The following is a 27,494-nucleotide window of genomic DNA, read 5'->3' on the forward strand; positions in this document are numbered from 1 at the left end:
AAAGTGACCTTTAAACTTTCTCAGTGTCAGATGTGGATTTTAGACAATCGGTTGTTATCATTGAATAAGTATTCAATGTTGGTTACTGAAAACTATCTTCGTTTCTAACTGACTCAGAGCTACAAAACAACCAATAATAATGAAACCTCTGAACGAATAGAGAAATAGCAGAATCAAGAAAAAAGAATTATCAACATGCACACACACACACATGCATGCAAGCATACACACACACACAACACATGGCAGGCTTCTTTCAGTTTCCGTTTCCCAAATCCACTGACAAGGCTTTGGTTGGCTCGAGGCTATAGTAGAAGAGACCTTGCCCGAGGTACCACACAGTGGGACTGAACACAGAACCATGTGGTTGAGAAGCAAGCTTCTTACCACACAGCCACTCCTGCACTTATAGAGAGAAGACTATTAAAGCTCACTTGAAGGATGCTTGAGGGCCACATACGGCCCTCGGAACAATAGTTGAGAACTGCTCCTCTAAACACCAAACTATGCCAGGTTTGATAGTTCTAACCTTACTGGTACCAAAAGCATACCAGCTATATACTAGGGTCCATTGCATTTATTCAACACTTGGCTCTCTACCATTTCTGATTTCAATCAAGTTTTTGGTATTTATGATACGAGTAGTCTTGAAATATCTTTGTCTGAATTCTTCTCCAATATTCCATTGTGAAAGAATAATGAACGAATAATAATGTTGATCGCATCTCTATGTCTGTAGAATCTGTTCCAAGAGTCAATGGGAGCCATTATTTGCAGTGCTCCATGGTTCTAAATGAATCTGTTATGGCAACATGAATAATACATGAAGTAGTCCAGTTATGGCATTCACTCTGGAACTATGACATTCCTTTCAATGTAATTTTATAAAAGAGTTTCCTTTCAATGAAATAACAAACAATATTAATCATCATCGCCATCACCATGATAGTGGTCATTGCTTCCACCACCATCATCATCATTATCATCACCACCATCACCACTGCTATCACCATTATCATTTTCATCATCACCACTGCCACCACCACCACCACCATTATCATCATCACCACCACCCCACCACACCACCCTCCTCTCCAACATCGCCACTACCACCGTTATCATTATAACCACCACCACCACTACCATCACCCTCATGTATTGTTATCATTGATCTAACATCTGAACTGTAGTTAGGTAGGGGCCCCCTAATACAAACTCCCAACCCCCTACCCTGCACCAGTGACCACGATGCTGTGTCCCATCATCTTTAAGTCCAAACAATCTCAGTTCAAACCTGACCCTAGCATTCTAAGGCCCTCCCCTCCTTCTACAAAAGATTAACCCCCACCAAAATCTTTCCTCAAACCTCTTCATAATCTGATTGGTTTCAGAACTAACTGGAAAAAAACCAGTTCTAACTGGACAATTCCCCTTTTGTCATTGACTCCATAATTTCTCAAGATCTCCCATGTTTTTAGGGGTGGGAGTCACCTAGTGCAGTAAATACTGGCTGGACAGGGTCACCCCACCCGTCCCACCTTTGTTTCCCACCCTCCCAAACCTGGTGGTAATTGTTGGCAACACTCAAAAACGAAGGGAGATAACTTAGACAACTGACTTCCTTGTTTGAGGGGCAAAAATCTGATTCACATTGAGGCCAAGCAACAGCATTAGACAAGTTTCTGCCTTGTGTAACCTTATCAGCTAGCCATGATTTACTGATGCTTGATTCTATTAATGGACACAAGAATAATAGAGAGAAAGTGGCGGGGGGGGGGGGTACACAGTGACCAGCAATTGGCTGAGTGCTCCACAGACATGCACACCCTTAATGCAGTTCACAGGGGGACTCACCGTGACATGGCTGGCCCCCTTTTAATTACAAGTACATCTCATTTTTGCCAGCTGAGTGGACTGGAGAAATATAAAATGAAATGTCTTGCTCAAGGGCACAATCCACTGCCAGGAATCGAACTCACGGCTTTATGATTGTGGGCCCCAAAACCCCTAACCACTAAGCTATGCCCCTGGTATTTGCCAGGGGCGTAGTACAGTAGAGGAGCCTACGAATGTATTATTTCGTGATGTCTGGTCAAGTAAAAAGTAGACAGAGTGTTATTTAAGGGTGTAGAATCGAAATGAAGGGTGTATATTGTGGTGTGTTTACAGTGTTATTATTTAAATAAACAATCTCTTGATGTTTAAAGGTCAGCTGATCTCTTCCTGTTGACTTCCTGTTCTTGACAGTCCCACCCCCTTCTTCCACCCTTACACTGCAACTCCCACCCGTCACCCCACTACCCCCCACTCTAACCCCTATCTGCCATTCTCAATGATATCTTAACTCAGTCCCATAATTATTGCTGCTAATTACTAACTCTCACCTTCAAGATATCATTCCCTCATTTTCTCTTATTTTTCTTTATTCAAAGACCAACAACTTGAATAGATTAACTACTGTTGTTGTTGTTGTTGTTGTTGTTGTTGTTGTTGTTGTTGTTGTTGTTGTTGTTGTTGTTATTGTTGTTGTTGTTGGTGGTGGTGTTGTTGCTGTTGCTTTTGTTGCTGATATTATTTCTGCTGCCATTGTTGTTGCTACCATTGTTGGTGGTTCTGTTATTGTTTGTATACATACATACATACATACATACATACATACATACAGACCAGGTTTATACCTGTAATTATTGGGGCCCTAGGATATGTAACACACTGCCTAAATACCAATCCTGAGAAATTAGGTTTCTCAAAACCAGAAAGGAGAAAGCTAATTCGAAGACTACAGATCCAATCTATCGGTGGAACTGTAAAAATCTGTAAAACTTTCCAGAAGTTTATCATTTACATATATATATGAGCATGTCTAGACATGCAAGTATATGCAGGAAAAGACATACATACATACATTCATACTCGGTTGTTGATGTTGAAATTCCAGTGAAGGAGCCTTGGATCTGGGTTAGAAACCGGTTCTTTCTCTATTGGCAAGAAATCTTGAAATAAAACTGAAGAATGGCATAACATACACTATTCCCAGTGACACATTGTGTTCTTGAGCAAGGCACTTTATTTCATTTTGCTCTAGTCCACTCAGCTGGCAAAAATGAGTAGTACCTGTAATTCAATGAGGGCCAGCCTTGTCATATTCTGTGTGATGCTGAATCTTCTTGGGAATTACATTAAGTGTATGCATGTCTGTGGAGTACTCAGCCACTGGCACATTAACTTCAGGAGGAGGCTGTTCCATTGATAGATCAACTGAGGTCCTTGTTACCATAACCGATGGGGAGTCACTTTAATACATTTACAGGATGTGGAGGTTTTTTCGAGAAATCGGTATTTTTGAGTTATAACTGCTTTTAAGTTAATTTTATGTCATTTATGTTTCAGAAAATAATAATGGCAGACACTCAGCTTACTCAAGAAATGAAGAGACTTGCCATAATTGTGGCCTTAAAGGCTGAGCACAGCAATTTAGAAATAGCTCAGTTTTTAGAAGTTACCAGATCCATCATCTGCAAAGTCTGCAAGGAGTTAGAAGCCTCAGATGGAAAGGTATCACCAGTATCAAAACTCAAAATGCCTTACCAATGCTCTGATACCCTCAGAACATTCAAATTTGTTCATCAAGTTCAGCAAATCATTGACAGAAATGAAAAAAAGTCCATGAGATCGATTGCAAAAGATGTCCATGTGTCAGAAGGGAGAATCAGAAATGTTATCTATGAAAGGCATCTGGCACAAGTCTTACGTGATGAGGAGAGGTCGATTGATGTCAGGAAAAGGAAACAAACAGGAAAATTGTTTGATGAGATCTAAAAAGTTATTAAACAAAGTTAAAAGTGAAGAAGAACATGATACGACTTGTTTTTTCTCAGATGAGAAAAACTTTGACCAGGACCAGAAGATTAACAGAAAAAAATGACAAATGGTTATGTTCAGATCCTCCTGAAATTCCAAACAGTCATGCACACAAATTTCTTGAAATTGTCGTTTGGAGTCATTATTGATGAAGGACACGTTTTGCCTCCTCACTTCTTTCCCCAAGGTCTTAGAGTTAACACTGCTGCTTACATTGAGGTCCTGGAAACAGTGGTCAAGCCCTGGATAAACAGAGTGTGCAATGGAAAGCTGTGCATGTTTCAGCCAGATTCTGTACCATCACAGAAGGCTCGAGCAACCCAAGAATGGATGGCTGACAATTTTCATGACCACCCCTAACATTTGGCCTCCAAACTTATCAGATCTCAGTCCGCTGGACTAATATGTCCGAAATGCTGAAGAAGAGGTCAATGAGCATCCGCATAACTCTAAGGATCGTTTGAAAGCTGCCGTAGTGAAAATAATGTCTGATATGAACCAGAACCATTTAATTCAGGCGTGAAGACAATTCAGGCGTGAAGACAATTCAGGCGTGAAGACAATTCAGACCTTGCACAGAAGCAGCTAGTGATGCTCCACCGATTATAAAGAAGACAATCAAGTTTATATGCACACATTTTTTTTTTTCAATCAATAAAGTTGTTCTCTGTTATTATATCATTATTATTCGATGTCGTTCTCTCTTATCATATGTATTACATTCTAAAAAAACAAATTTGTTTTTAAATACCTTATGCACGCTCTCTCTCTCTCTCTGTGTGTGTGTATTTTTTTGGGTTTTTTTCTTTTACTTGTTTCAGTCATTTTGACTGCGGCCATGCTGAAGCACCACCTTTAGTCGAACAAATCGACCCAGGACTTATTCTTTGCAAACCTAGTACTTATTCTATCGGTCTTTGTTGCCAAACTGCTAAGTTACAGGGATGTAAACACACTAACATTGGTTTTCAAGTGATGTTGGGGGGACAAACACAGATACACAAACACACACACACATATATATATGCATATACATATATACGACAGGCTTCTTTCAGTTCCTGTCTACCACATCCACTCCGGATAACACAATATATATACACATATAAAGAGAGAGACAGACAGACAGACTGTGTGTGTGTGTGTGTGTGTACATTTGTGTTTCCATGTCCTGACATAGCATGATAGCTGTAAATGAGTGCCACTGTCAAACAAGCAGTGTTGTATGTATCCAGTATGCTGCAAAGACATTACGTTGCTTGGAAACAGGTGATGGTAGTTAAAAGGCACAGCATCCGGCCATAGAAAACCTACTTCAATAAACTGTCTGAACCCTTCATGTTTGGAAAGAATGGAGTTAAAACGATGACAGTAATGATGTATTTACAGAATCATTATCATCATCATCATCATCATCATTTAGCGTCTGTTTTCCATGCTGGCATGGGTTGGGCGGTTTGACTGAGGACTGGCAAGCCAGGAGACCACAGCAGGCGCCACTCTGATCTGGCCAAGTTTCTACAGCTGGATGCCCTTCCTAACACCAACTACTCCAAGAGTGTAGCGGGTGCTTTTTACGTGCCACCAACACAGGAGCCAGTCAGGCGCCACTGGAATCGGCCATGCTCAAATGGTGCTTTTTACATTCTACTGGCACAGGTTCCAGTTAGGCGACACTGGAAATGTACTATAAAATATATCTACAGAATATTATCTGTTAGTCTATGTATAGACACACACACACACACATACACATATATATACTTTGTTTGTACACACAACAACTTTTTGGTATTGGCAAAAAATCTATAGAGAAATTCTGCAGTATGGTACAGCATTACAACCAAACGGAGCCAATGCACCATTAATATAGTAATAGAACCAGCTGCCAACAATGTGTTATATAAATTGGTTTATCTGATTCGCTGAAGACTTTAGGAATCGTGAGTTTATCGTTGTGGTTCCTCAGACGGTTCAAGAGGGGACTCACTCCCTAAACGATCTCCTTTTCTCTCTATAAGCATGTTGTTTTTATAAACCAAGGTGTTTACCACGTCTGTTTACACAAACAGGATAGGCCAGTGGTTCCCATCCTTTTCACTACTGATGACCCCTTTTATTTAAATGAGCTTTCCCATGGAGTCCTTTTAACATGCTTACCCTTATGTGTGTGTATATATATATAATTCCATGTTATACATGTATGTATATTGTTATAATTGTTTCTTTTTTAAAAAATAAGTGTGTGTTGTGCATGTTTGTGTGTATGTGTGCGTGTGTCTTGTGCACGTTTGCATGTGTGTGTGTGTGTGTGTGTGTGTGTGTGTAAGCCCTGAGCAGCTTGTTGATGTGTTTTTGATGTTATTAGAACTTCTTGTTCTCCATGAGCAACACCTCTGCCACCACAACACAACCAATACCAACAACCAAAAAAGACCACCACCAACAACAACAACAACAACAACCTCAACGATCCCACCACCACCACCACCCCCTCCACCATACAGCTCCAATTTACCATAAGACAAAATTATGTATAATTTTCTGACTCAGCCTGGTCCTTTGCCAATATTTGACACAAATGTTTTACTTTGACCCACAATATATATACACTCTCTTTCTCTCTCTCTCTCTCTCTCTCTCTCTGCATGTATATATATATATACATATATGTATGTATGTATACATATCTATAAATTCTCTCTCTCTCTCTCTCTCTCTCTCTCTCTCTCTCTCTCTCTCCCTCTCTCTCTTTCTGTTAGTGGCAGCTGGTACATTTAGCTTTAGGGCTGTACTTTCACACAGAAACATACTCAATAGCAAATATCTAACGTCATACACACACACACACACATACACAAAATATGTGTGTGTGTGAGAGTGTGTGAGAGTGTGTGAGTGTGTGTGTGTGTGTGTGTGTTCGAGTAATTGCTGAATTTTTCTTAATTACATATTGTATGGTGAGAGTTTCTAGAAGACAAGAATAAGATAAAGAATTTGTGGCCGTCTTTCTCATATTCCTCGTTGATTCCAACTTATGTCAGTCAGTGAATTTAGGATTCGTCTGTTTTTTTATTAACGAAGGAAATAGCTTGATATTGAGACATGAAACCATCACCAAACAAAGACAAAGAGGTAAGCTTCACACACACACACACACACACACACACACACACATACACACACACACACACACATACACAGTCTATTATTTTGCATTGCTCATGTGACGTATCCTTTTTCACTGTCTGCTTTCCATCTTGTGCAATAATTCTCTTTCTTTTTGTCATCTTTTTCTGGTAAAAGTAATTATATCTTGTTCCCTGCAAAATATAGGTCAAGAGTTCAAATTCTGTTAGATTTTATATTCCCTAATTTATAAATAAGACCTTTGTTCCTGCCATCCTGTGAATGAAGTGGAAATGTAAGCCACGGACAGATGGGATGATCCCAACTTGGTTGAAGTTAGGTATTCTATATTATTGATGTTAGTTTGCTCATTATTTGTAGGTTTTAAAGTTAAAGTGTTTTAAGATTATATACATATATATATATATATATGGCAGAGTTCAAAGAGCTTCTAGCTTTGTTGGTAACTAAGGGCCTCTCCTTCAGAGTGAAAGATAGATTGTATGATGCCTGTGTATGTGCAGCTGTGCTACATGTCAGTAAAATGTGGGCTTTGATTATTGAGGACCTGTGAAGGCTTGAAAGAAAAGAAGCTAGCAAGCTCTGCTGGATGGGTGATGTCAGCATGCACACATGACAGAGTGTAAATGATTTAAGAGGAAAACTGGGTGTAAGAGGTATCAAATGTTGAATGCAAGAGAGAAGACTGTGCTGGTTTGGTCATGTGATGTGTATGGATGAGGATAGCTGTGTAAAGAAGTGCTGAGCTCTAATTATGGGGGGACCTGTGGAAGACATGGGACCTAGGAAGAGATGGGACAAAGTGGAGAGAAAGGAGGATCTTTGGATGCTGGGTTTCACTGAGGAAATGACAAGGGTCAGGGAGATGGGGTGATCTGCTGTGTTTGATAAGATATGTCAAGCTAAGTAAAATCTTGCACACATGTGGGCTTGTCCAGTCAGGTGCCACTTAAAAAACACCCATGCTGGTGGCACATAAAAAGGCAACCATGTTGGTGGCACGTAAAAGGCACCTGGGATACTTTGTAAAGTGGCTGGCATTAGGAAGGGCATCCAAACATAGAAACCTTGCGTCAGTATACAGCTGGAGTCTGGACAGCTCCCTGCTAGCCAGCTCCATATCAAACCATCCAACCCATGCCAGCATGGAAAACAGGTGTTAAACAACGACGATAATGATGATGATGATGATGATAACATATATATATCAAAATGAGGAGTTATTGATAAAGGATTATCAATCTGGGTAAAATAATTCTCAAGCTATCTGTTAATACAAATACACCAGACTAAGAAAAGGTTTTCAGATTGGTATAGAACCCCAGGTAATCCCAAGGCAAGGTCCAAAGTTGAAGTCCCTCACCAGTCAATTTTGTAAATCCATGGTTAATCCCCCGGTTAATCTGCTACCTTTTACACAGAGTGATATACAAGAAAAGGCATAAATAATAGGCTTTCCATATTTAGTTATTAGTGCTTCACAGTCTTATGGCTGTTTCTGATATATATATATATATATATATATATATATATATATGATGATGGCCATCCACGTGTGACCAAAGAAGACCATTGCTGACCTTCGGGAACATTATGCGCTCTAGGATTAACTTATATTTTGCATTTGTGGCTCCATTGGTACATTTTGGGTACATTTCTAAACACACCTAAAATGGATATCAGAAACAGCTGTAAGTCTACAATGCACAAGTAAACAAATGTGTTAAATGCTGCAACACCTGGATGTTAATTTATCTACTGAAAGGTGACATTCCAGTCTGATGACACTCTGAGAGTCACATTTGACAATCCATATCCATAGATCATTGCCTATTTTTTCTGGGTATCCCCTTTTCCTGCCATTTTCAGATCAGCCAGAACCAGATCAATTGTATAAATATTTTCCCAGCAGAGTAAGTGAAATTGCTGTGTAATATATCTCGTAGCGGATTACTAACAATTTTGTAACCTGCTTTGTCTCTTTTATCACATTACTACAATATCTCTGTGGAAGTCAAATGGCATCAATATTATCATATCTCAGATTTGTTTGTTAACAACATTATCACATCTTTGGGGAAGTCACCAGGCATTATCAATGCCTTAACAGTATTATCTGTATAGAAGTCAAGAGGTGTTTGTCAACATTATCCTATCTCCTTGGTCTATACCAGTATAACCAACACCCTTGATATCTAGGAACCCCATTCAGACGTCACAAAGCTTTCGAGACTGCACAAATATTTTGGTTTCTTTAAGAGAGGCGTCAGGTGTGTTAAAGATGGGTTTTTATCTTAAACATAGGTGTGGCTGTGTGGTAAGAAGTTTGCTTCCCAATCACATGGTTTTCGGTTCAGTCCCACTACGGAGCACCATAGCCTTGAGCCAACCAAAGCCTTGTGAGTGGATCTGGAAAGCAGAAAGATACCCGTCGTTTGTGTGTGTGTGTGTGTGGTTGTCCCCCACTACTACTTGACAACCAGTGTTGGTGTGTTTACATCCCTGTTACTCAGCAGTTCAGCAGAAGAGACTGAGGGAATAAGTACAAGGCTTAAAAAAAATAAGTACTGGGGATTGATTCGTTTGACTGAAATGCTTCAAGGCACTGCTCCAGCATGGCCACAGTCAAATGACTGAAACAAAACAAAAAATAAGATACAAGTGTGTGTTTGTGTGTTTGTGTGTTTGTGTGTGTGAATTCATTTGTACTGATGCATGCAACTTGGTTAGAGTGTATATGCGTTAGTGTTTCATGCATGTGGTGATGTTTAAATGTGTATCAACGTCTGTGTGTGTGTAATGGTATGCTCAGAAATGTGAGGAGTAAAGCTTCTTCTGACTTTTTGCTCGTTTCTCCAATTAGTCTAATCAATGTAATTTATATTCAGATTCAGTTTTTGTTGGAAACTGTAAGTGTTGAGAAAACCTACAACGTCACTGATAATACAATCCTACATTTAAGAGATAAGAAATTATATACATTATTTACATTTGAGGGATATTTGTTCTCCTCTGTTGTTAACACAACGTTTCGGCTGATATACATTCCAACCTTCATCAGGTGTCTTGGGGAAATTTCGAACCTGGGTTTCTCATTCCTAAGGTATTTTTCAATGTTGTTGTTGTTATTATTATTCAGGTCACTGCCTGGAATCGAGCTCGAAATCTTGGGGTTAGTAGCCTATTCAACATAGGTTTTTTTTTCTTTAATTTGGTGAGGACAGGAATCCTTCGTCTATGGTGTATGTATGATACTATAGAGGCAATGGTGAAATAAAGTTGATGATTTTCTGTCAAGTATACTTCTAATTATTTTTGCCTTCATCTGTCATTGTAGGATTAATTGGTTTTATAATTTGTTTCTGTAGGAAGTTGTCTTTATGGTCGTTAAACATGAAATGCAAAATTATTAGTCGAAGGTTTTGGATTCTGTTGTCAATGAATAGGTCCATGGTGAATTTTTAAATAATATATGCAGGTTTTAGATTCAGTTCCATTATGTAATACCTCAGGCAAATGTCTTCTACTATAACTCCATGCTGACCAAAGCCATGTGAATGGATTTCACAGATGAAAATTGAAAGAAGCCTATCATATATATATATTAATATATATATATATATATATATATATATATATATATATATATATATATATATATATATATGACAGGCTTCTTGTGTGTGTGTGTGTGTGTGTGTGCTTGTATTGATATCGCATGATAGTTGGAAGCAAGTGTCACTGTTATACAAGTGGTGTCATTCATTTCCAGTATTCCATAAGAAACATGTCTGGTCTTGGCTAAGTTCTACTTTGTTTGAAAACGAGTGAGAGTTTGTGACAGGAACAGCATCTGATCATAGAAAAATTTGCCTGAATAAACTCCATCCAACCCATGCAAGCATGGAAAAGTGGATGTTAAAACGATGATAATGATGATGATGATGAAGGGAGCTAAATCTTTCTATGATAGTAAAAACCCTGCAGTATATGTACAGCAGAAACATGAAATATTATTTGCAGAAAAAGACTTGCATTAATAAATATTCAGAATGAATTTCAGCATGTAAACACAAAGTATATAAAACATTTAGATATCTCATTCATACAATATCTGCAAACAGTTAATGTCTGTACCAAAAATATATCAATTCCAGTCTTATTTGATTTCATTTAATTTTCACCTTCAAAAATCCTTAGAAAATTTATTGTCCACACAGAAATAAGCAGTTCTTTGTCTCTGTCTCTCTCTGTTTGTCTGTCTGTCTCTCTCTCTCTCTCTCTCTCTCTCTCTCTCTCTCTCTCTCTCTCTCTCTCCCCTCTCTCTCTCTCTCTCTCTCTCTCTCTCTCTCTCTCCCCTCTCTCTCTCTCTCTCTCTCTCTCCCATTCATTTTCACACATAACCTAGGACTCAATACAGAGACCTACATCAAGTGACTGGAGGAGGCAGTGCTGTCCTGGGTCAAGAGGATGGCTGCTGGAAGACCCTATGTCTGGCAACAGGACTCTGCACCATGCCACACAAGCAAGAGAACCCAGTCATGACTGTCAGACAATTTCTGCAACCACACTGCCCCCAACATCTGGCCACCCAACTCTCCAGACTGCAACCCACTTGAATTGAAAGCAAGGATTATGGTAGCATTCACCAACTTAAACAAGGAGACCATCCAGAAGAATTGCAGGAGATTCCAAAGTCGTCTGGAGACTGTAGTTGAAGCCAACGGCGATTTAATTGAATAAATTTACTCTTTAGTATTTCAAGATATTTTTATATAATTTTGGTAAATATATCCGTTAAAATGAGATGTCAGTGTTATCTTCATTTTTGCATAATTTAGACGACAGCTCATTCACCACACCCTGTACATACATATATATTTATGTAATCATGATCAAACTTGTTTTATTCAAATCCATCAGTTATAACAAGATTCACTTTTTACCAATTACCCTTCGTTAATTAACATAATATGATGGCAAGACAATTAAGAAGTAATCAATTATTAATGATCAATAAGTCATTAATTATATCATGTGACCTTATTACAAATAACAAGGAACACTTTCTGCTGTAGACAAGGGTGGATTATAAAAATAATTTTCTCTCTCTAGCTATTACTGCTGGGTGGAGGTATTAGTTGTTAGTGTTGGTAATGGTGGTAGTAGTGTTAGGAACTGTTGACGGTGGTGGTGGTGTTAATAACTGTGGTGGGGGTGACGGGTGGAGTTAATGTCAGGTAGCAGACCGAAATAAATACTGCTGTCTTTTCCCCTTCGCCTTCCCCTCAGGTCTTGTGTGGTTCGTAAATTACATATTTAAAAAAATATTTACAAATATAACATCATCCATTTGGTTGAGGGCCATATTTGAACCTGGTACCCTTGATTTTGCACTGTTGTGTCTACAGTGTTTGATTGGTTGTTTTCTTTTTTTTTTTACTGTAGCACCACCTTGAAGAGTCTAGTCAAACAAATTGACCCCAAAACATACTTCAAAGTTTGGAGCTTCTTCTGCCAGTCTCTTTTGCTGTGACACTAAGTTATGGGGATGTAAACAAACCAACACTACTTGTCAAGCAATGGTGGGAGATGACAACCACAAACACAAAGACACACACACACACACACATCGATGGGCTTCCACACAGTTTCCGTTCACCAAATTCACTGACAAGGCTTTGGGTTGTCCTGAAGCCAAAATAGAAGACCCTTGCCCAAAGTGTCCTTCAGTGAGACTGAACCTGAAACCACATGATTGAAAGGTGAGCTTCTTGACCACACAGCGCCATGCTTGTACCCTGGGTTCTATTGAAGCACAAAGTTTCTGGCTTGACTATTGTAGAATCGCAGGTTCAAATCCCACTAAATCCATTAGACTTAAGCTCTTCCTAAGTGAAGGCGTTTTTGAGAATGTCTAAACGAAAATTTTTTAATCAATATCAATTCATTAATTTTGTAATTAACATCAATTGGCACAGCTTTGCTATGTGGTGAGCAGTTTGATTCTCAACCACAAAGTTCCAGACAAGTACCATTATAAGCAAGTGTCTTCTACTATTGCCCCAAGCGGACCAAAGCCTTGATGCTATCCGTTCTCTTCAGCTATCTAATACTTTCCTGATTATTCTGGCTGTGCCAAAGAAGCAAACCTTTTGCAACAGTTCTACTGGGTACTCTATTCCAATTTCCTTTATTTTCCTCTTGATGCCTTCTGATACTGTTCTCAAGGACCCAACAATATTTGGCACTATCTTCACCTTCATTTTCCATAGCAGGTCTATTTCATACTTAAGACGGTTCTACATAACTATTTTTTGTGCCTTCTCTTTTGCCTAGCTGCTGCTATTATTGGCCAGTTTATTAAGAATTTAATTGTTGAAGTTAAAGGTTGATTACAGAAAACACTGTATCTGTCATAACAGATATGACGTCAATACATGTCAGTATTTCAAACTGGAAAAGACAGTAAAGTGACTTTACAGACCCATCAAACCCCCTCTATGAAATTAACCCCCAAAGAATAAATACTTTTTTGATTTGGCTGTGTTTTTGTTTCTGGTATTAAGAATAACCTTAACCATTTCCTTGGAAATGTTAGACATGACGTTAGCATTTATTTGTATTGTGTTTTCTTTTTTTATAGAAATATGACAGATTTTATTGAGAAAATTGTGACAGTAATAAACCTCACACATACACAACCTTGCCTAACACAAACACACACACACCTCCTTCACACTTACACAAACACTCACACACACATAAAACTTTGCCCCACACACACACACACACTTTGTTATTTACTTTCACACTCCACCCTTCAACCATTGTTATGTCTAAACAATCTCCCCCCCCCCCCGCCACCATAACCCTGTTTCACCCACTCCACAGCTATTTTCCCATGTCACATGCAATGACTGAAGCTAACAAACCCAACTGCAGTCAACAGGATCCTCAGTTCAAATCATACAACTGTCACATTGTTTTTTATTTTTGTCTTTTTGTCAGAAGAAAGGAGTTTTCATGACCTTTACATTTCAACAGAGATTGATGGTCTGTTGCAATCAGGTGCTTTTCCTGTCACCAACTCTTATCTGTCTTTTAAATATTTTTTTTTTCTAGAAGTCTTTGAAAAGGTAGAGGAATTGAAATGATTGTCACCAAACAATACCTAAATCTCTCTCAAATCACACTTTATCATTTTTTTAAAAAGCAGTACTCAATGGTTGATGTAGATCCGCATAAATTAAATCTGAAAATATGTGGAAAGGTCATGGCTAGAGCTTCTTTGATTGTAATTCTGCTGTATCAAAACTGAGAGAAGTTAGACAACAAGAACACCAGTTCCAAGAAATAAATGAGCCATTGACTGAAAGCCATCACAGTTCCTTCCTGTTTGATTATTTTTATTATTTTTTATTATTTTTGTTCCTTTTCTTAAGAAGGAGGTCAGCTTCTATTTCCAGAATGTTTATTTTCTGTTTTGGCAGGAACTGTTTTGCTGATTAAGAGGAATTATTTTATAGATTTACTGAGTGTACAGATGTGTAATAGTGTGCTTGCGTGTGTGTGTGTGTGTGTGTGTACAGGTGTGCAGTAGTATGATTGTGTGTAGAGTAAGTGTACGTATGTGTGTACAGATGTGAGTCAGTAAGTGTACATTAATATGGCTACTATGCATCATCATCATCATCATCTTATGTCTGATTTTTGGTAAAGCCAAGAATTAGATGTGGTTTTTTTGGCACAGAATCTCACTATTTGGTACAGTCCTTCATCTTTTCCTTCATGATATTCAAGCTCCTAAGATCATCTTTCATAACTTTTTCCTCATGCCTTATTTGGTCTTTCTCTTCTACAAATTCACTCCACTTGGATCAATCCGCTCAAATTCCAGAAGAATTTGTATTTGTGTTCCTCACTCATAAAGATCCTAGTTGAGGTTCCCCTCCATCTTACTAATTGCACACAGTACACATCTGCTTATTTTCACTTCAGGATCTCTATCTCTCCCAGTTTACTTTTCACTATGCCAACTTCAATAATGGTAACTCTGAAGTTTTGCACCTGAGAGAGAAGGAGAGGGAGAGAGAAAGAGATAGAAATACAGACAGACAGAAGAAGGGGTTGTTTCTAGTTGAATTTAGGTTTATTTTCTTTCTGCCTGTGAAGAGAAGAGGAATGCTCTAATTAATTCTCTAATTAATTGTTTATAATCAAGGGTTTTGCCACAGAGCCAGATGTATCTACTTGGTTACCCGATAACTATGTATTACACTCACATGGTAAATAGTCGGCTGCTGGAGAGTCCAATATCATAGCTTTGGGGGTGGTGCCACATCTCTTCATGATGCTGCAAAAGGTGATCAGAGTGGCACGATACTGCTAAGAGTGCTCATTGTAGTAGAAGAAATGTCTGTGGGAAGATGGGTTGTCAATCGGTATTGGGGGCATAAAGACACACACACACACATATATATATATATATATATATATATATATATATACATGACGTGCTTCTTTCAGTTTCCATCTACCAAATCCACTCACAAGGCTTTGGTCAGCCCAAGGCTATTGTAGAAGACACTTGCCCTAGGTGCCACGCAGTGGGACTGAACCCGGAACCATGTAGCTGGGAAAAAAAACTTCTTATCATGCAGCCATGCCTGTTTATGTATATATATATATATATATATATATATATATATATATCATCATCATACTTTAACGTCCATTTTCTATGCTGGTATATATATATATATAGATATATATATAGATATATATATATATATATACATATAGATATATATATATATATATATACACACACACACATAGATAGATAGATAGATAGGTGATGGACAGACAGACAGATATGTGTATAATACTTACAGAAGTGACTGCTTGCACATAATGTGGATATTTTAATATAGCTACCTCCCTCTCTCTCTCTCTCTCTCTCTCTCTCTTTCTCTCTCTCTTACATACACACACCCTGTCTGTATCACAGTGTGTGTATGTAGTGGTATGTAGTAGTAGTAGTTGTAGTTGTAGTAGTAGTAGTAGTTGTAGTAGTAGCAACAGCAGCAGCAGCAACTAGAATATAGAATCTCTTTAGTCTGAGACCGTTGTTGGCATTTGGTCAGTGTAGATTTTGTCCAGTTGCCAATATGGCACCAACAATACAAGAAGAAGCCACTTGGTATTTTTGGTCATCAGTGTAAATCAGAATAGTCATATATCTCAGGTGAATTACGACTAAAGATTCACTGAACACAATCTGTTCTTCTTTATTTTTAGAATGTTGATGGTTACAAGGACTGATGGATATATTTTAAGGTCTAGATAGAAATACACAGTGTGTGTGTGTGTGTATGTCAATGTGTGTGAGTATGTATGTATGAGTACGTGTATGTATGTGTGTGTGTCTGTGTATATGTGTATATATGTATGTGTTTGACTCTGTCTTAGTGATACGGTGTTGTATGTGTGTGTGTGCATGTGTGTGCACACATGCTAAGTACCTCTATCTTCCCCTCAAACACCCCACCACCACCACTACCAACTCTAGACAGTAGCGCCATCTCTCTTCTCTGGTGTTAACTCTTTCAGCATAGATTCACTTGTCATTTATGAATACTAACTAGACAGACCTTTTGGCCCCTAAATTACCTAAGGTCAGGCTGCCTTCCCTACTAACTGTCCCCACTTTTCCTTTAGATTATTTTAATAAAAGAAAGAAAAGTGAGGCCTCCATAGTCAATATCCATATTAACCCTTCACCTCACTCTCAAATGTAATGCTTCATTTTATTCAGCATTTTGAGTTAATCCTGCTTGTGTGTGTGTGTGTGTGTGTGTGTGTGCACGTGTGTGTGCGTGTGTGTGTGTGTGTGTGCGTGCACTCTTGCCTAGACATTGTCCATGCAAGCAAAGTTGTTTGTTTCTGATCTTCCACATGAACATGTCTGGCCAGGGGGAAATATTACCTTACTTGGAAACAGGTGAGTGTTAGTGACTGGAAGGGCATCCAGCCACAAAAAAGCCTACCTCAACAAGTTCTGTGCAAGCATGGAAAAGTTAACTGATGATGATGATGATGATGATGGTTGTTTATATTCCAGGTTTAGAACAAGTAAATTGTCTCCCTGTGTGTTGTAACAAGGGATTTAAAAAGTTTGGTAACAAGAAGGGCAGTTGGCCAAAGACTTCTGCTTCAGAAAATTCATCTAACTCATGCTAACATGGGAAATTGGATGTAAAATGATGATGAAGAAGAAGTTGATTTTCATTTCAAAATTTCATCTCAGTTCTTGTATTAACAGTAATTATAAACATTCTTTTAATTCTTGCTATTTACCATTTCCTCTGTTTTTTTTTTTTGCAGAATCGTAATGACCAGTACCGGCCAATCGACATGTACAACGATAACCGTAGCTACACTGATTACGAAGACAGTATATATCCTGACCGCAATCAGTTTTTTCTGGATGGTGAAAGCGTCAACCAGTCTGTTGTATCGTCTCTGCGTGGTATTAGCCGAGATAGCTTCTGTATGTCTACTGCACACATAGCTGAAGACCCCCTGGAACTTCTGGAGTGTGGGGGAATTAACGATGAAGAACAAGAATCATATTATCCTGAAGTGGAACCCGTCCAGCGCACTGTTGATTCAGCAGGTGCCGTGTCTGTTGACACACAGGACAGTGGACTTTTTAAAGACTCTCCACTTCCTTGTGGAAATATACAATTTTGGTCCGAGTCTATGGACCCAACAGATTTCCAAGTAAGTTTTTCTTTTTCCTTTTTCTTTTTTTGTTAAGTGACTATTAAATTTATTGAATTCTTGAATCTATTGAATTCTTCATAAATCATATATTTTTCAACAAGAAAAATGTCTGGAAAGTATTGCTCCAGGACCTGTATGCCAAGACAAGCCTCCCCCATAAGCTAATTTTTATCCCTAAAAACCTTTTCTTCTAAATATGTGCTGCTGAGGTTGTGATGCACCTGTTGTGCCTGTGTGTGTTTTCTGCTGTTTAAAATGGTATCTAGAGTGTTGTATGTACCAGCTGTGCTCCAACAAATTAACTGGCATTCCTTCGGTTACGACAACAAAAGTTCTAGTCGTACCGATCAATGGAATTGGCTGCTCCTGAAAATAATGTGCAGATGGCTGAGTATTCCACAGATATGTGTGCCCTTAACGTAGTTGTCAGAGAGATTCAGCATGACACAGAATATGACAAGTCTGGTTTTTTGAAATACAGGTACCATTCATTTTTTGCCAGCTGAGTGGACTGGAGCAGCATGAAATAAAGTATCTTGCTCAAGAACACAATGTGCCACTCGGAATTGAACTCACAACCTCACAATTACAAGGCAAATACCCTAACCACTAAGCTACGCACTGAATTCAACCAATGATCTTGATGCTCTTGTTAGAGTAACGGGAATAACAACTGTGTCTCTTGCTCTGCCCCACACTAAGAAATATAAAGATTAACCTGGCTTCAACATGGCCTTGTCGCAAGAGCTTCTCTCCTTTTCCTCTCAAATCGTAATCTTCTTGCAGATTGCCATATAAGGCAGAAGAGCAATGGTAGTCAGATGTGCCAAAAACCAGTCCAAAAATAGTTTCTTTTAAATCGTTAATTGGTGTGTGACAAGGTAAGAATCGGAATCTAGTGTTGTGGAATAATTATGCTTGGGAATATGGAAGGTGTAGAAGTAGGGATTTGAAAACAGTATCCATTTATAATAAAAGCATATCTTGAGGTGTTACACCTAAGGGTTTCATTTAGGGGTCATTTGCAGCCCTTTTCTTATAAGTCAGCCCTGATTTTGTTGGCCCTTCATCAAACATGTGATCATCCTGTTTTAATATATTATTAACAATCTCTCTATTAAAAGACAGTAAGGTATGACTCGGGTGGTTTGATTGCTATTTCTAGCACATCAAGCATAGAAACTCACTAGTTGGTTCCTAACACTCTGAGAGCAGGTACCAAAGATTTGATTAGTTCAGCAGAATGGCAAAATAAACAGAACGAGATATTTCTTTGAAGTTCTTCCAAGTACCCAAGTTATTTTTGGCAGCTGGTATGTCCGATATTTGCTCTTAGTTAACTAGTAACACCGATTTAGTGAATGTGAAGTTGTTGGTACAATCTGAAACTGGTTCACAAATGTCAAGTTATAAACGAAGCAAGAGAGAGAGTGTTAACATTTAATAATTAGCTAATTAATTAGTGAAAATATTGAGTTTAGATGGCTAATTTGAAATGTCAGGTGGAGAAGCAACAATTAAAAGGAGATAAACGAGCTGCTAAATCTATATTGGAAGACAAAATCGGTCGCGTGTATTAAAAGAAATCATTGATAAACCATTAAATAAAAATATATTGAATAAAGTGGAGGTGCAATGGCCCAGTAGTTAGTGCAGCAGACTCATGGTCATAGGATTGTGGTTTCGATTCCCAGACCGGGTGTTGTGAGTGTTTATTGAGCGAAAACACCTAAAGCTCCACGAGTCTCTGGCATGGGGTGGTGGTGAACCCTGCTCTACTCTTTCTCTCACCCTTTCTTCCTGTTTCTGTTGTGCCTGTAATTCAAAGAGGTCAGCCTTGTCACATTCTGTGTCATGCTGAATCTCCCCATGTCTGTGGAGTGCTCAGCCACTTTCACATTAATTTCACAAGCAGGCTGTTCCATTGATTGGACCAACTGGAACCCTTATCGTTGTAACTGATGGAGTGCCATGATGACAATTGAATAAGAATGTTAAATATTTTAATTCTGTTGGTTTAAGTCTTTTATTGTCTTCAATATTTCTTCACATCAAAGAAGCAAGCTGGTAGAATCATAACTGCACTGGGGAAAATGTTTAGTGGAAATTCTTCTAACTTTATGTTCTGAGTTCAAATTCCACCAAGGTCGACTTTGCTTTTCATCCTTTCAAGGTCGATAAATTAAGTACCAGTTGCATACTGGGGTCAATCTAATCGACTGGTCCCCTCCCCAAAAATTTCAGGCTTTGTGCTTAGAGCAGAAAAGTATATTTAAAAGATGTTTAACCTGAGTGTATAATACTTGTGTATATTTGTTGATTAATTATATACAGAGAGCCCTGTGTAAACATATATTTGTGTGACTGGATGCTTGTTAAGTACACAACATGGGTTCGTAATGTATTTGTTTAGCGAATGAAACAAAGCTATTAATAAACTTGGTTGTGAATGTAAACATATGTTTGTGTGAAAGGACGTTGCTAAAGTGAAGTCTTGTGACGAGTTGCTTGTGTCACACCCAACAAACAACATGGAGTTGTTTGTAAATATAGGTTTCTCTTTCATGTTTTGTTCGTTTCAGTCATTGGACTTCAGCCATGCTGGGGCAACGCCTTACAGGATTTTAGTTGAATGAATTAATTAACCTCAGGACTTGATTTTTTTTTTTTTTTTCAAGACCCTGGTACTTAATCTATTGATCTCTGTTGCTGAACTGCTGAGTTATAGGAATGTAAGTACACCAATACTGGTTGTCAAGTAGTGGCAGGTGGGGAGCGGGGGACACACAGACATGCGCGCACACACACACACACACACACACACACACACACACATGTGTGTGTTTGTCTTTGTGTCTCTCCAACACTACCACCTCTGCTTGACAACTGGTACTGGTGGGTTAACATGTCCATAACTTAGCAGTTTGGCAAAAGAGACTGATAAAATAAGTACCAGTTTTCAACAAAAAATAACAAGTACTCAGGTTGATTCAATCAGGTGTTTCTTTCAATTAATTCTAAATATAACAAAGAATTTAGTAAAATAACTTAGTTAATAATTAAGCTAGTGTTAGGAACATAAATTGTGACGAAGATTTGGTGGGAGATTTTAATTCAGAACTTATGAAAACAAGACATTTGTACTCAGAGCCAGAGGCAGTTTCAGCAGGGTTGGTCACGAAAGGGTTAATAACTGAAACAGGTAAAAAGAAGGAGCAAAGAAGGTAATTTAAAGATTTATATACATCAAGGTGCTATGACAACCATGTGGTTGCCATGACAACCATGTGGTTGCTATGCAAGCTTCTTAGGCACACAGCCATGATTGCACAAGTAGAATTTGATAAAATTTACTTTATTTTGAAGGGGGTCAAAGTTTTTGTGCGATTTTAAGGTTTTTGTTTCAGAGATTTTTTTTCTGTAGTTTGCACTTTTTAGAAAACCCTTTTTTATGTTAAAATGGCACAGTGTCGGGTTACAAAGGTGTTCCAGTTTATCTGCCCATGAAATTAATGTGCAAGTGGCCGAGTGCTCCAAAGACATGCATGCCCTTAATGTAGTCCATGGAGAGATTCAGAGCGACACAGAATGTGACGAGGATGGCCTCTTTGAATTACTGGTATAATTCGTTACTGCTAGCTGAGAGCAGCATGAAATAAAGTATCTTGCTGAAGGCGAAAACATGCTACCCGGAATTGAACTCACGACCATACAATTGTGAGCCGAATATTCTAACCACCTACCCCTACGCCTTCACCCTTTTTCATGTATGTCATTGATGAAAGAAATTCTCTTATTGTCCCAGGGTAGGTACATGCAGGGTATGCTACCCACATTTAGAAATAGCAATAATATGAATAATCCGGGTTGAAAAATCTTGCCACAGTCTTCTGAAATGAAATGTTTTCACAATAAATCAATGGCTGCACTAGATTTTAACCTAATTCCCAAGCCTCTTGATGAATGCAGGGTGAAGTACTGCAGCACAATGTCTCCCTTCATTCTGACAGCAACCACTCACTTGACTGTATTGTTGCACCCTCACGCTTACACACACGCACACACGTTGGCATAAACACACACGCTCGCATACACACACACACACACACACACACTTGCATACATACACACTCACATACACACACACACACACACTCACATACATGTACACACACACTCACACACACACATATGCTCACATATATACACACACACACTCACACACACGCACACGTTCACACACATGCTCACATATACGCACACACTTACACTCACACAAGCACACAAACAAACACACACACACACACACGTACTCACACACTCACACACCCAGGCACATATTCACATACATCCCCTCGACACATGCACGCATACGCTCACATACACACATGCAGATACACACACTCACACACATATTCACATCTTCGTTCTCATGCACACACATCCACACACACACACATACTCACACACACGCATATTCACATGCACACACATTCAATCGCACACACGCACTCAGACATATATTCACTCACACGTGCACACATTCACCCACACAAACACACACACGCATACTTATGCACACACCCACACACCCCACACACATACACACGTGTACACTTGCCCTTATCTTCTTCTTCTTCTTCTCCTCCTCCTCCTCCTCCTCCCCTCCTCCTCCTTCTTCTTCTTCTTCTTTTTCTTCTTCTTCTTCTTCGCAGGAGATTCTATTCAATTTTTTGACATTTAATGATTTTTTTTTTCTTCTAAATTCACTTTTTTTTCACTCGTTCTTTTGTTCGAAGCAACAATACCTACAAACCTCTGTCACACGCAATCCAGACATGCCTAACCATCAGACAAAGACTCTGTTTTGTTTTGTTCAACAAAAATTTTAATCTTTCAACAGTTGCGTGTTTTCATTTCGTTTACAAATCATCATGATTTGAAATCTGTCTACGTGAGACACACAGGAGTGGCTGTGTGGTAAGAAGCTTGCTTCCCAACCACATGGGTCCAGGTTCAGTCCTTCTGTGTGGCACCTTGGGCAAGTGTCTTTTACTGTAGCCTCAGGCTGACCAAAGCCTTGTGAGTGGATTAGGTAGACAGAAACTGAAAGAAGCCTGTCGTATATATATCATCATCATCATCATCATCGTTTAACGTCCGCTTTCCATGCTAGCATGGGTTGGACGATTTGACTGAGGACTGGTGAAACCGGATGGCAACACCAGGCTCCAATCTAATTTGGCAGAGTTTCTACAGCTGGATGCCCTTCCTAACGCCAACCACTCAGAGAGTGTAGTGGGTGCTTTTACGTGTCACCCGCACGAAAACGGCCACGTTCGAAATGGTGTCTTTTATGTGCCACCCGCACAAGCCAGTCTAGGGGCACTGGCAACGATCTCACTCGAAAATCCTACGGGAGCCAGTCAGGCGGTACTGGCAACGGCCACGCTCAAAATGGTGCATCTCATGTGCCACCCGCACAAGAGCCAGTCCAGGGGCACTGGCAACGATCTTACTTGGCTTGCCGAGTCTTCTCACGCACAGCACATTTCCAAAGGTCTAGGAGTGGCTTGTTGTAAGAAGTTTGCTTCTCAAACAATTTTAATGAATCTACTTTGTTGTTGCTGCTGCTGCTGTTGTTGTTGTCGTTGTTGTTTTTGCTTAGCCTCAGGTCAGACTTGATCTTGCAGCTTCTCACTCACAGGGCTTCGACCATTTAAGAGAGAGTATGTCTTGCCCAGAGGTTTCCAACCCTTTTCTAATATCCAGGTCAGATCCAAAACCTGAATTTTTTTTTGAGGGGTGGGGTAGGGCTCCAAACTCCAGAAAAGGTAAAACACAATCAATTAAAGACAAATTGATTATATTTACAGAGGGATGACTGTTGGGGGCCGATGGAAGGATGCTTGAGGGCCACATGAGGCCACTGGAGCCACACCTGAGAACTGCTGATCTTTAAAACATAGCGAGCTGGATCTAGAATGGGCAGGTGTGTAGCTTAGTGGTTAGGGTGTTGCACTTCCAATTGCAAGACCATGGTTTCAGTTCCCAGACTGGGCAGTGTGTTGTGTTCTTAAGCCAGACATCTCCTGTTGTTTCAGTCCACTCGGCTGTAAATGAGGAACCCTGTCTCAGATTGGCATCCCATTCAGGGCCAACGTTGGGATTCGAGTCTCTTTTATGCCATGGAAATCTGGGTGACCATCGTTATGAAAGAATAATGTCCAGAGGCTGGACACGATGATGATATGTCCAGAACCACATTATTTAAGGTGTCCTTCATTTTTCAGTCAAGAAGGTGTGATTTAAAATAAGATTTGGTTGCTATGTCTAGCAGGTTGAGCAACCAGCCACAGGGGTTCTCTCATCTCTTGCAATTATAAGTAATTAGTGGTAATTATTTTTAGTTCAGAGACAGAAAGATTACATCCGCCCCCCCTTCCCCCCCCCTCAAAATTTACTTCTGACAGAAGCTGCCATGCTGTCTGTTGTTTAGTTTGCTGTGATGATTGTTTATTTTGGCATTAGAGCAGTGAGGAGGTGGCAATGAGGGAGTCGGGGGGAGGGGGTGCAAAAGCTGGACCCCCATCCCCACCCCACCCACCCATCCCACTGCACCCTCCCACACACACCTCTGAATTGATGTCAGTGTATGTTTACGTAATTTACAGATGGTGATGGGAGTCTAAGGATAGATTCAGAGCTGGTGTCAACAGGTTCAATTCCTACCTAAGTGTTTAGTCAGCCATCTGAATAAATGTGTGGTGATTCTTCGGGAATGGTACGTTGGACAAGACACAAGAAGGGTCAGAAGCAATAGAGGCAGGCTCTGGGGTTAGCGGATTCAGCTTACGATCGTAAGGTCGTGAGTTCAACGCCCGGTGACGTGTTGTCTCCAGTCCACTCAGCTGGCAAAAATGAGTGGTACCTGTATTTCAAAGGGGCCGGCCTTGTCACACTCTGTGTCACGCTGAATCTCCCTGAGAACTACGTTAAGGGTGCACGTGTCTGTGGAGTACTCAGCCACTTGCATGTTAATCTCACGAGCAAGCTGTTCCATCAATCAGATCAACTAGAACACTTGTCATCGTAACTGACAGAGTACCAGTAACTGACAGAGTACTAGTAACTGACAGAGTACCATCAAATGTAAATAATGTACACAATTCCTCCTCTCTTAAATATAGAACTGTATGACAGAGACTGTTTCTGGTGGGTGATGAGGTGACAGAAATGATGGTGGGGCTTGGGACTTTGTTAAATATACTACTTTAGGAAATCTGTAATACAACAGTGAACTGTTAATTCTGTGGTACAGTAGTGAACTGTTAATTGTATGCCACTACAGTGAGCTGTTAACTATGTAGTACAACAGTGAACTATTCATTGTGAGATAGAGAAAGTGTTAATTGCGAGGTAAACTGAGTTAACAAGTCAGTTTACCTCGTCAATGAACTGTTAGTTGTGTTTCTTAATAGATTCCTTCTTTTACTTTCAGTCCAAGAAGCATTATGTTTGTGTCCCAACCGATACTTCTGTGGAAGATCTGGCAGATTTTATGGGCCTTTTCTGGCGGATGCGCAGTCCTAAAATTGTGCTCTCAGTTGTCTCAGGAATCAAGCATTTTAAAGGCTGGAAAAACCCCAAACTCAAAGAACAATTTCAAAAGGGAATTATCAAAGTAAGTAAATTTATGTTGTAGAACTTTTTTCTGAGTAAGCGAGTTGTCGAGGGACAGGTCCCACGATTTTTGCAGTCATCTCACCCTGGTGAGTTTGATATGACTGGTGTCCAGCCTGAAAATCTGTTGGCCACTAGTCACTGTTGGTCACTGAAAAAGAAAAAAAACATGGATAGAGAGGGAACCAAGGTTTGATGTGAAAGATATAGAGTGAACTGTACTAAAGATGTATAAGACCAGGTCAGGGTGTTAAACAGGGTGGTGTGTTATATCTACCACTTATGTATGCAGAAGATGGCTTCTGTGAATATCACTATTTCATTAGGGTTATAGTAAGTCCATTTGCATTTGGTTGACCTTCATATTTCTCACTGCTAAAACATCAGACAGACATGGAACTTGTTGTCAGCTGATCAGACTGTGATCTGTCTGGAAACTATGCAATTATTTAAGCCAAGAATCCATTTTTATCCAGTTGTTAGTAGAACTGAGAGAATCAAACTGTTGTATTTCTGTAGTTACATTTGTATTGGCACAGAAGAGATGGAAAGCAAAAATCAACTCAGATGGGATTTGAACTCATATTCTGATGCAGCTAAGCAAAAAAATCCTGTTGGCTCAACATACAAATTGTTCTGCCAAATCTTTGTTGTTGGTTTAGACAACATTACCAAAAATAAGTAAAGATTATTCTCCAAAGTGGTTCAGTGATAAAAGTGGTGGAATGGGAGATGGTGTGCATTGACATTTTGTTCTGATCTTTTGTAGTTCAGGGTAAATTTGTGGGTGTGAAGGAGGGGGGAATGGATGAAGGGATAAACATTTTGAGAGTTAAGGGAATACAATTTGGGGTTAGATAATGTTGGGAGGTGTGTAAGAATTGGTGATAATGGGGTTCTGGGAGAGATAATGGGTTTAAGCGGAGTTAGTGAACAGGGATGAGAACCAATGGGAATGAGATCATTTTAGTGAGGGTAAATGGTTTATGAGTGGCTTATCAAAGGGATGACAGTTTTTTGAAGAACTTACAGAACGTCAGTGTGTGTGTGTGTGTGTGCATGCATGTGTGTGTATGTGTTTAGTGGGGAAACTGCTCCAAATATGCAAATATATTCCATGGTAGGGAAAACTTGTATCATATAAAGGGTCTGAAAGGGATTATGGGTAAAATGATTTCAGGCCCTGAAAAAGAAATGATATATAAATGGTGGTCATGATAGGTTGTCTTACATTGTATGGTCCATTGTATACTGTGTGGTAGAGAGTATGGTAGTACACTGTTTGGAGTATGGTACATTTAATGGGATATCATACATTGTATGAAGTGGTGCACATTGTGTGATGTGTCATATACTGTAATGAGTGTCTTATATTGCATGGAGTGTGGTATATTGTTTGAGGTATCATATGCTGTATGGACTATCACACATTGGAGTATCAATCATTGTATGGAGTATGGTATATTGTATGGCACATAGTATGGAGTGTTGTATAGCTTACATTGAGGTGTTTGATATTTTTGAATAGTAAAAGTATAGAATGGTGGTTCTGTTTTACAAGAATAATCTGTGTTTTGGTTGAATGAGACAAAGATATGAAGCCATGGAATTCATGAACATCTGCTGAGAAGTTTTATTGTTATAGGTTGAGGAGGGGGGTGTATAGAAGAGGAAAGGGGAATTTCAGTGCGCTGCCTCTTCTAATACAAACAAACTGAGTGATGAGGAAATGTATGTTATCTCTGCAGCTAAATTAAGGTAAATCTCTCTGAATGATTATAAGATTATAACAGAATGTGTATTTATGGTAGATTTACAATATTTATACCTGCACATTGTTTCAGGTGTTTTCATGTATGATCAGCATCAAGTGTCTTGCTCATCGAGGAATGTTGACAGCCAAAGCAGATGTTTCATGAAACACATATGAGCATCAACAAAAGCGGTGGGAGCTGGCAGAAACATTAGCACGCCATGCGAAATGCTTAGCGGTATTTCATCTGTCTTTA

The 27,494-nt window shown here is 39.3% G+C and overlaps 1 protein-coding gene across 3 annotated transcripts in view; it reads left to right on the forward strand.

Annotated features, from left to right (window-relative positions):
• Positions 1 to 27,494, forward strand: part of LOC106879935 (transient receptor potential cation channel subfamily M member-like 2) — an 87,093-nt gene that overhangs the window by 18,238 nt on the left and 41,361 nt on the right. For all 3 annotated transcript variants that reach the window (XM_089354590.1, XM_089354589.1, XM_089354591.1), the window contains 2 exons: positions 17,401 to 17,799; positions 25,304 to 25,486. In XM_089354590.1, the coding sequence (XP_089210716.1) occupies positions 17,431 to 17,799; positions 25,304 to 25,486 (552 nt within the window). In that variant the 5' untranslated portion in view covers positions 17,401 to 17,430. The remainder of the gene's footprint in view (positions 1 to 17,400; positions 17,800 to 25,303; positions 25,487 to 27,494) is intronic.

This window comes from Octopus bimaculoides, chromosome 7, assembly GCF_046866305.1.
Source record: "Octopus bimaculoides isolate indiv1 chromosome 7, ASM4686630v1, whole genome shotgun sequence".
NCBI classification, from domain to species: Eukaryota; Metazoa; Mollusca; class Cephalopoda; order Octopoda; family Octopodidae; genus Octopus; species Octopus bimaculoides.